Here is an 11,724-nt window from a genome sequence, read left to right on the forward strand (position 1 = left end):
GGAAATATGTTCCAAAATGTTGTTTTTCAATGGGGTGTAGTCATTAACGCTGGGCACTGTATAAAAAAAAAACCCTACTTCAATATACTTCTAAAACCTACTCCTAAAATATACACTTACAGGTGCAGTAATCCATCTGATGAGTGCAGTTAAAATTTACAAGAAAAAAAGTGATGTGCTGGTTATGTGCACACATGTGCTGGTGTTTTTTAAGGCAACACAACCCTATGTTAATGTTGTTAACAACAAGAAAAACTTTCAGTTGGTTCAACACGAACACCAACTTTACGAATAACACCAACTTTTTAACACTAAGTTAACGTCAACACTGGTGACTTATTAATAACATCCAGTGTTAGTGATACTGTCCCGTTTCTGGAAACAAGCTTATTGTGCACTTCTCCTTGAGTTGAATGATTGAGTGTTACCCTTCTCATGTACTTTCAAACGTTTTGTAAGTATGACTGAGCAAATTTTACCTCAAAGCTAACAATTATCATGGAATCCTATGCACACAGCTGGCGGCTAGCTCTGGTCGCATAGGATTCAAAGATAACTGTTAGCTTTGAGGTAAATTTTGCTCAGTCATACTTACAGAACGTTTGAAAGTACAGGAGAAAGGTAAAATTCAACCATTCAGCTCAAGGAAAGGTATATTATGAGCTCATTTCCAAAAATGGGACAGTATCACTTTAAATGAACATCACTGGCATTTTTTAATATGGCCATGGCTTTAAATAAGGCCAAACCCAAACTCGCTGGTCTTTATGCATCCAAGTAAGTGATTGTGGAAATGTTCGTAGCTGCTGTAGTGGCTGGGCAGTCTCAACAGGCTGAAGCAGGTCTGGCTGGATGGATGCTCGGCCACCACCACCTCAACTTGCATCCTATCAGTCGGCAGCTCCCAGCCAACCCAGAATTTTACCAGCTCTTTCAAGTCGTCCTCTGCCACTAAAATGAAAGGCCACAGACAAACATGGAAGAAAGATTCAAAGAGTAATTTTCTGAGCGCCCTTATCCTTTGTTAGTGAACTCCAACCTGTAGGTGCTCTTGGAAGTGCGATGACTAAAGTCCTTAGTTTCTCAGCTTGGTGGCACTAGGGCCAGCTTCAGGCAACGCCACAGGGCGACAAGTAATAGTACTATTCCTTGTCGCCCTGTGGAGTTGGCTGAAGCTGGCCCTAGTGCCACCACGCTGAGAAACCATGGAAGAAAGATTATTTGCCTTACCAAACTCAACAATTTGCTTAACTGGCAGTAGTGTGTTGAAGTAAATGAATAACAAGCAAATACAATCACAAAACCTGAAACTGAAACCGACATGACATGAAACTATCATCTTAAATACCATCAATTGGAGCACATAGCAATGTACCTGTCTCCACAAAATGTCGCAGATAGCCGGCTACAGTGCATTGCACAGCGACAGGGCATCCCTCCTCCTCCCTCTCTCCAGGCCAGACGATCTTCTGCAGAACCATCTACATAAAAACAGCTATTAAAAACTATATGGCACAGCATGGACGGTACATGAGGAAATGAAAATAAATGTTCAACAGAAATTCCAGTGTCAATTAAACTAAATGTGGTATGAATGTTGATTGTGCTTAGTAGTGTTTTTTTTTTGCTTTTGTATGTGTTACATGTACAGGTGCTAGTCATATAATTGGAATCACATGTAAAAGCTGTTTTATTTCCACAATTTCATCAAGAATGTTTAACGTTCATTAAAGGAACACTGTGGCGCAAATTGAAAATGTAACCATTGAATGGTCATGTGATTTCATACGTATGATGAGGTGTGATTCTTGCCAAGATCGCAGCATTGCGAAGTTCTCCAATTTTGGGTTTTTAGAGGGAAAAAAAACGATTCATATGTTAATGTCAGTTTGACTCGTAACACCATTCTTATGACACCACTCAAGTTTGGAATGTTTTTGAGCTAGTTTATTGCGGAAAACGACTGATTTCTGAGATGATAGAATTTGGCCCCATCCATTAACATGGGAATCGAATCAAAAACTTTGGAATGCTGCGGTCTTGACTTTTGATGGTCAAATTTTCATTTTGCGCTTAAGTGTTCCTTTAATTCTAGATGCATGAGCCACTCTTCAACTATTCCCACAATTAATAATTTCATTTTTTGCACATGTTGGTCTTCCAGTCCAAAGTCACAAAATTAGAATATTTTAAGGGTATTTTGAGGAAACCCCAATATTCTTCAGAAAAAAAGGGAAATATTCGGATCCCATCCACTCAGTTGAAATTGCGTACTTTCTAAACTACATTTCAATGTTCAAGTTTTGGTTAGGAATCTCTTTGCCTTGATTACTGATATGATGCATTTGCATTGAAGTCAATGGCAGTAGAGGTCATGGGAGTTATGGAGGCCCAGATATCTTTCATGCTTTGCTGTCAGCTTTTCATGTTTTGGGATCTGGTAAACATCTTTTTCCAGATTACCATGGAGCATACGGTGGCTGCCAAAGCATCTTTATTTTTGGGGTTAATGCCCTCTGAAATTCATCTGGGAAATATCCCATTCAAAGTCAATGGGATGTTTCCAAGACGAATTTCAGAGGAGCATAACTACAAAAATAAAGAAGCTTTGGCAGTCTGGGTGCTCCCAGGTAATCTTGGAAATGTTGTTTACCATATCCTAAAACGTGAATATCTGACAGCAAAGCATGAAAGATATCTGGGCCTCCATAGCTCCCATGACCTCTACAGCCATTGACTTCAATGCAAATGCATCATGTCAGGCAAAGAGATTCCTAACCAAAACTTAAACATTGAAATGTAGTTTAGAAAGCACAATATTTCAACTGAGTTGATGGGCTCCGAATATTTTCCTTTTTTCTGAAGAATATTGGGATTTCTTCAATATATTCTAATTTTGTGAGATAGCAAATTTTAGATTTTTGGGTCTGGAAGACCAATATGTGCAAGAATTTAAAAATGAATTGTGGGAGTAGTTTAAAGGTCCACTGTGTGAAATTTCAAGTTGTTTATTTCCAGAATTCATGCCACCCATTCACTGATGTTACCTTCTTCATGAATACTTACCACCACCATCAAATTCTAAGTATTCATTATAACTGGGAAAATGGCCCTTTTCATGCATGAAAAAGGGGATCTTCTCCATGGTCCGCCATTTTGAAATTCCAGAAATAGCCATTTTTAGCTGCAAAAATGACTATACTTGGGCCATACTAGAAAATATTACCTAATTACTTAGTAAACTTTCATGAAAAGATCAAATTTGGCAATAGGTAATCCAGTTTCAATTAACAGCATAGTTGCAGTACCTGTTTTGACCACACGGTGGTCAAAAAATGCACGGTGTACCTTTCAGATGTGGCTCATGCATCTAGAATTAATGAACGTATAACATTTTTGATGAAATTGTGGAAATAAAACAACTTTTACATGTTATTCTAATTATACGATTATCACCTATATTATAATGTACAATATAATGTACAATAATAAAGAATTGATCACAAAAACAATACCTCTGCAGTGATTTTTGCCATTGCCTGGCGTGGAAAAATATATGGCAACACATCTGGCCTGGCTTCAATCAATGGTAGTACAATTGCCTCCTGCAGGCCCCGCCTCAACTGTGTGACCTGTTTTGAGGTTCGTGCAAGGACCTGAAATAGATAATGCCATTAATGTTTAGAGATTTTCTCCTGGCAGTCAGTATGGCGCTCATGAGATATGTGTAGTGTGGCTTGTCCTCGAGTAACATGAGGCAAGTGACATGATTGACAATTAAGTTCTCACAGGGTCTTGGTACCGCCATGAGCTACTGTCATGCAGGTAATGAAGGGACTAAATGTCGTTTTCGAATATTTAAAATAAATAGTTAATACTAATGGTCCCACAAATGTTTTTTTCAATTTTTATCAGGTTGAGTGCAAGAATGTTACAGTATGTTCCACTCTTCATGGAAGATACAACAGTGACTGATGTTTTTTTGTCATTTATGGTTACAATTCAATGCAATTGTGTTCACTTTAAAACAGTTCAAGCAGTCACATTTTCAAATCCAAGCACCCCTGCTGCCTGAAGTTTGTAAGTTCTCTCAACTTGAGGCTTACTGTTGTGTCAACTCAGAAATGAAAGTGTTGTTCATTTCAACTTCAACATTTAAGTTAAAATGAACAAAACATTCATTTCTGAGTTGACAACAATAAGCCTCAAGTTGAGATAACTTACAAACTTAAGGCAGCAGGGGAGCTTGGTTTTGAAAGTTTAACTGCTTGAAATGTTTTACAGTGTTACTGTTTATCTCCTATGGTCTGTGGTTGCAGCAAGGTCTGCATACTTCAGAGTCCTTGAGGAGTGTTTCTGATTGGAGGACTCATGTCTCGTGACTCAGTCCTCCAATCAGGAACTCCTCCTGGACTCCGAAGTATGCAGACCTTGAATTGAGACACAGTCAGTGTTTTGAAAAAGTAGAGAGAGTAGAGTAAAATCATGTCATTATAGACACATAGACAAGTAGACAAATTGTAATGTAAGCGCTGTAACTGAACCTACTGCATGCTGGAGAAGGCTTTGAAGTAGCCAGGCATGGTTGTTGGCTGTCAACACTGGAAGGTCCCAGGACATTGCCAACTGGTTCACCAAATCAATTTCTTCGTCTGTCAGCGTGTCGGCTGAAGTGAGCTTTACAGAAACAATTCAGAAACCATACATCAATTATTTGTACTGTGATGATTAATACCAGTTTGCGCACATTATTAAACAGCACCCTGGATATCGAACCATGGCCTTTCACTACACTGAGGCAGTCATTATACTCTAAACCTAAACAAACAGTAGTCCAAAAATTACTTTGTCAGCCACCAAATGTGTAAGTCAGCCCAAAAGATGACAGTCCTGCAATTTCATCATGAAGCCAACAGTGTTGACGTTTGTGCTATAAAGCTTTATAGCAGCATCCACGAATATAAATGGTTTATCTATTCTACATGTCTCAGTCATAGCATGGTTATGGCAACATTCATTAATATTTATAAAGCCTATGCAATGAGCAGTTGTATCTTTTAACAAATACTTGTGAGCAATTATGGGTTGATCTCACTTTACTTAGCCTATGCAATGAGCACTTGTATCTCCTAATAAATACTTATTAACTATTCTCACTTATCTCAGCCTATGCAATGAGCACTTCATAAATATTAATGAATGTTGCCATAACCATGCTAGGACTATACTATGGATGCTGCTATAAAGCTTTATAGCACAGACGTAAACACTGTTGGCATCATGATGACAAGGAAGCTTTATAATGCACTGCGTCACTTTCAGTCGTAAATGCTTATAATAACACTTAATAACACCACATGGCTGTTGCTATGAGCATGTATGAGCATGTATATATATTTATGTCTATGGATATAAAGCTTTATGAATGTATTATAATGTGTTATGCATGCATTTATAGCGTCTTATAAAGAGGGACTTCAAAGAAAGTGTTACCGAGGTTTTGTGCAGTGAGCAGTGAGTGACCATACCAGATGTATTGTTTCTCGGATGTCCATGTCTGCAACATCCTCCAACACGATGGGAGCTGTGTCAGTGGAGCCACCCGTCAACATGTGCAGAACAGCTGGGCTGATACCAGTTAGCGGTGGACCGTCATGGAGAAACGAGTGGCCTATCATCCTCCCCGCCATTGTGAACAATTCGCTTTGGACAAGAACTTGGGAGGTGGAGGGGATGAGATGGTCCTCTTGACCCTCGAAAAGCACAGTTGCCATTCTATTCCCTGCGTATAAAGATAAAATAGAAAATTCTTTAGATTAGCAGGTACAGTTGCCAGCTCTCTAATTCACAGTTTGCTGAACAAGATAAACTACAAAATTGACAATATTGCTATGACATTAGCTAGAAGCTAAACAAACAGAAAGACTTTACATTACCATTTTACACTTGTTTGACTGCTTTTCACAAAATCAAAGCTACAGGTTAGGTTTAGGGATGTATTTGTTCAGGGCACAGCTCGTGGTCTGTTGTCTAGCAACATTAATTAGCCTGACACGCGTTACAAGCTAAACATAACAACAAAAGCGGTTTCGCTACACTCGCTTCTTAGAAAACAATCTGTGTCCCCGAACACGGAATTTTAGCAAAATCCGTGAAACTAACACGGATTTCGTGTTAAATTATCCGTGTTAGCTGGGACGGACTCGCAGGAGATCAGGTTGAAAATTTCCCAGAACAGAACTCTCCCAGGAACACACCAATGACAAGCTTGTTTGTTATGAGACAATAATGTATTTAAATTTGGCAAGAGAAGAGAAGAGAAGACTTGCCAAAATCTAGGAGGAATCCCTTCTGCAACTTCTGCATTGCAAGGCTGAAGAAATGGCGTTTCACACCATCACCAGTAGCTGCATCACCTACACCACAAGGCAGAGAAACAATCTATTTTAGTCAGTATTGTGTACACAGCTTTGTCTTAAAGGAGAATTCCGGCCAATTTGGAGTCATATCCCATCTTGGGTGGACCCAGGGAAAAGGATGAAAGGGAAAACCGTGAGAAATTTTTATGCGCTCTACGTAAAGTTGGTCAATTGCGCCGTTTTCAGTTAAAGCTCCTAGCGTGCATTAAAAGACTTTGAAAGCTTTAGCCATGGTGTGTGTACCAATACAAGTCAATTTTAAGAAGTGGCGTACCTACCTCTCTCAGCTTCTGCCTTCCACGTACGTCCGCAAAATGGTTCGCCGAATTGATACTTGATGCATATTAATCCAGTTTATTTTTTTCCACCAAAGACGAGCCACAGGAAATCAATTCACACATATCCATATCGTGTGGTTATCTTGCCGAATGACTTCTCCCTACTGAAACGCAGTTTAGTGACGTCACGGCGTCACATGATAACACATGACATGGATGTGTGAATTGATTTCCTGTGGCTCGTCTTTGGTGGAAAAAAATTAAATGGATTACTACGAAGTATCACTTCGGCGAACCATTTTGCGGACGTAGGTGGAATCTGAGAGAGAGGTAGGTGCGCCACTTCTTAGAAGTCCTATTGTATCCTGCCTGTGCTATAGCTAACGGACCTGTAAGCCACTAGATAGACTTGTATTGGTACACACACCACGGCCAAAGCGTTCAAATTGATTTAATGCACGCTAGGAGCTTTAAAACAAGTTAAATACGTGCCCGACTGGCAACGCTTTAACCAAAAATGGCGCGATTGAACAACTTTGCGCAGCACGCATGAAAATTTCTCACGGTTTTCCCTTTCAGCCTTTCCCCTGGGTCCACCCAAGATGGGATATGACTCCAAATTGTCTGGAATTCTCCTTTAATATTGCACGACAAGCAAGTTAATAATGCATAACAGAAAGAGTCGTCAACTGAATCTAAAAAAAAAAAAATCAGGCGCAACAAACCCAAGTACCTTCCAATTTACAGTAGAGTGGCCGCGCCCAGTCAACTCCTTTGGCCTTGTAAAAGCTGATTAGCCGTCCCTCCTGGTCATCCACATCTTCTCTAATGTCGATTCTTACTCTTAGTGTGGGTGCATCTTCTTTTTGGTCTAGCAAATAACGTCGGTAAAGCATGGCTGCCCTTTCAGGGTCCTTGTCTGTCTTCCAGGCTGAAAATGTCATACAGGTGATTGGAATACAATATGCAAAATACAATACTGCAAACTTGAGGTTATCCAAGTATTTAATAACTGTATCGATTGGTATGACAATCGTTTAATCGTCTGGGCCAGCATTTCCCAAACTTCAAAAAAACGGGGCCCACTTTTTAAGGTGAAAAGATTCCGGGACCCACCAAACCTTGATTTAACCAATTTAAAACCATTTATGGTTTATAAACACTATATAATATAATATGCAAAGCGGCAGAATTTTGCCTGGACTGTTCAAACCAGAGGCAGCAAACGCCTGGCTTCTAACGTTTGATCAGGGAGACTGACCAACCAAAGCTCGTGTTTAGAAACAATACAGTCGTTCGATTGGCTGCCGCTCGCTGCCGCTTCGCTCATTACATATTTTTCGGTTAAATTCAACTTTGGCTTTTGACGCTTCTGACGCCTGCAACGCTCGAAGCGCGTTTGCAGCGCCTGCTGCCTCTGCCGCTTGTCTCCCATTCAAAGTCAATTACTTCAGCCGCGTTCCACGCCTTTGACGCTTCTGGTCTGTCCCTACTTTCACACAGCTCAAACTTTGAATGCAAGACAAACGTTACGATTTCACTGCGCAGCTCATAAGCAGTGAGAGCTATGCTGCGTGAAAGAAGCTGTTGGTGCGTGCTCGAGTCAGAGAATACAAACTAACAGGACAGCAATGGGCGATTTTTGATAAAACTCTGCACGCATTGATTTGATGCTATGCTTCTCAGTGAATGCAGTGAATGTGCTTGTTCACTCGCTTTACCACAGACAATTTACCTTGGTGCTGAATCCCACACACTTTAACCGGTCACAGTGTCATATGAGAGAATAAACACATTCAAAGAATATTTTCTCCGTTGTGCATTGTGATGATCAATGAAGAAACACCTACTTTCCGATCGGCTACAAACTTTATCAGCACGTCTTCGTCCATGCTCTGTTATTTTGTGGCTTATTTAGTGCCCCAGGTTATTTTAAAAAAGCTCTGGGTTTTTTTTTTTAGTGTGACGACGCGGCGGGTTTCAGGGTCTCATTGGAACCTCGAAGCAGATAGCGGTTGAGGTAGTGTTCTGGAGCAACACTAGAAGATCTAATATGATTCTCACTAGGCTACCTTTTCTTGGCAGGCCTCTTGAAATGTTCGTTTTGATCAGCTTTTGCGTCATATTGTTTTTGCAGACATGCAGACCGTGACAATGCACAGGTGTTTAGCCTAATATCTTGACTATAAAATGTGTTCAGTTAATTTGGATGTTGAACCACAAGACACTTGACAGGGTGATATTTCGATGTTTCACTTATTCTTATGAACTATGGCATATGCATTTCACTTCACTGTATTAAAAACTGCATACTAAAAAAAAAGAAAAAAAAAAGATGTTTTCTACTGTAAGACCTCTCGCTCCCCACCTGCAATACCGGCACGCCCCACTAGAGGGTCGCGCCCCACAGTTTGAAAACCACTGGTCTGGGCAAATGCCTATTAAATATATTTTGGACAATAAAATACACCATCACTTCGGTTTCATGAAAAGTGAAATAAAGTTGGGAGGAGGGATAAAAGTTATAACACACCGTCAGATATTGCAAGTGCTGGCTCTCGTGTTGGGAAGACAGAAGAAGAAGACATGCTGCTTTCAGCAACGCTGCTTGTGGAGGCTTTCGATGTCTGTGGCCTTTCTACCTCTTCTGAGGTCATCTGAGGGAAACTAGATAACAAACCAAAAAATGCATTTGGGATAACCTGTTATTGCATTAAGTAATATTAACACATTACTGCCTTACGATCAGTGAGCAAATCTATGCCTGAAGTTATTTTAAAAGTGATTATGCCATTTTTTATCACACATTACTGCCTTAAGACCAGCGAGCTAATCTGTGCCTAAAGTTAACTTTAAAACTGATAGTGCCATTTTTATCATTTGAATAACTGTTTTTTTACATGTGTGTGACAATTATGTAATCCACAATGCAAAATGAATGATTCACAATACCTCTCCCCACATGAACTTGCGTGGGCAAGCATGAACTCAGCAGCAATCGGCCTGTCACATATTGGACATGTTTCCTGGAGTAAGACAACAACTACAGTTACTTCACCCTGGTAAATTCTAGTGGCTTCTCATTAGTTCTAGCAGTTACATGGAGCCTAGCTGTCTCTTCACTGGAGAAGCAGCCACTAAATTTTTTACATTTTGACACCTGTATTTTTTTTATTTAATCAACCCTAAAACTTACCAAACAAACAACCTCATCTTCCTCTTCTTCTCTTGCTACAGTTTGAGAATCCTGCAAGGAATGAAAAAGGTGTGTGTAATATATATATACAGGTGATAATCGAAAAATTAGAATAACATGTTAAAGTTGTTTTATTTCCACAATTTCATCAAGAATGTGAAACGTTCATTAATTCTAGATGCATGAGTCACATCTCAAACTATTCCAACAATTAATTATTTAATTTTTGCACATATTGGTCTTCCAGACCCAAAAAACTCAATTTTTGCTATCTCACAAAATTAGAATATTTTGAGGACATCCCAATATTCTTCAGAAAAAATGAAAATATTCGGATCCCATCAACTCAGTTGAAATATTGTGCCTTCTAAACTACATTTCAATGTTCAAGTTTTGGTTAGGAATATCTTTGCCTTAATTACTGACATGGTGCATTTGCATTGAAGTCAATGGCAGTAGAGGTCATGGGAGCTAAATAGATAAATAAAAACAAAGAAGCTTTGGCAGTCTGGGTGCTCCCTGGTAATCTTGGACATGTTGTTTACCATATCCTAAAACATGAATATCTGACAGCAAAGCATGACAGATATCTGGGCCTCCATAGCTCCCATGACCTCTACTGCCATTGACTTCAATGCAAATGCACCATGTCAGTAATTAAGGCAAAGATATTCCTAACCAAAACTTGAACATTGAAATGTAGTTTAGAAGGCACAATATTTCAACTGAGTTGATGGGATCCGAATATTTTCATTTTTTCTGAAGAATATTGGGATGTCCTCAAAATATTCTAATTTTGTGAGATAGCAAAAATTGAGTTTTTTGGGTCTAGAAGACCAATATGTGCAAAAATTAATTAATTGTGGGATTAGTTTGAGATGTGACTCATGCATCTAGAATTAATGAACGTTTAACATTCTTGATGAAATTGTGGAAATTAAACAACTTTTACATGTTATTCTAATTTTTCGATTATCACCTGTATATATGACGTTTTACAGAAATGTGAAAACTACAATATACAGTAGTATGCAGATTAATCTGAGCTTTACTTAAACATTTAAAACTTCAAATACCAATTTACTCTCCTTGACAACAGTTCTTAATGTCATCACTTACGTCGCGCTGACAAGACTCCAAATGGGAAGGGAGCAACTGCAGAGGAACTAATATTCCACAGGCCATACATTGATTTGTTGGCATGTTGTGGAACTCAGGGGCATCATAAGCCAGGGGGGTGGTATCTATCTTCTCTTGTAGGGGGACAATATATATTATGTTTTTTCCATTGTTTGAAGAGGTCTTGAGAATTTTCCCAGTGTAGCCCTTTGAACCCTGCGGCAGCGGAGTCAATTTCCTTTGTCCAGAGCCCCCTTTAAGACAGTAAATAATTATTTCAACACACAGAAATATATGTGTACTAGAGCTGGGCGGTATACCTTCTGCACCGGTATACCGTTAAATCTTATGATCATTATAATTTTTCTTTATTTACCGGTATGCACATTTCGGAAGCGGAGGCGGAACGTCGACCTCAGACCGGCGGAACGTCACAAAGTACTAGATTTAGCGGAGGCTGTATTGCACCAAACAAAACTGCACACGTGGTGTTGATTGATGTTTCTGTAGCTTATGATATAATATACTAACTCTGTGGTGGCCTACTGGTCGCAGACAGAGAGGTGTGGTAGGACAGCGTGTTGACAAGATGACAGTGGGCTCACCCACTCAAAAAAACAAAAAAAAAGGAGCCGTCACAACTGGTGGGAAACACTTCAGCTAAATTATATCTGACAGGGAAAAAAATGCATCATCTGTATCTTCACCACAA

The 11,724-nt window shown here is 39.5% G+C and overlaps 1 protein-coding gene across 1 annotated transcript; it reads right to left on the minus strand.

Moving 5' to 3' along the window:
- Window positions 1-635: 635 nt before the first annotated feature.
- LOC134442128 (uncharacterized) lies at window positions 636-11,342 on the minus strand (the record flags this gene model as incomplete). Its single annotated transcript, XM_063192422.1, has 11 exons — window positions 636-951; window positions 1,376-1,481; window positions 3,516-3,656; window positions 4,549-4,677; window positions 5,529-5,782; window positions 6,330-6,416; window positions 7,431-7,628; window positions 9,231-9,364; window positions 9,650-9,723; window positions 9,894-9,944; window positions 11,013-11,342. Coding segments are annotated over 11 exons (1,722 nt in total), but the record flags the coding sequence as incomplete, so codon positions are not given.
- Window positions 11,343-11,724: the final 382 nt, after the last annotated feature.

The sequence above is a fragment of the Engraulis encrasicolus genome, unplaced genomic scaffold (assembly GCF_034702125.1).
Source record: "Engraulis encrasicolus isolate BLACKSEA-1 unplaced genomic scaffold, IST_EnEncr_1.0 scaffold_1190_np1212, whole genome shotgun sequence".
NCBI classification, from domain to species: Eukaryota; Metazoa; Chordata; class Actinopteri; order Clupeiformes; family Engraulidae; genus Engraulis; species Engraulis encrasicolus.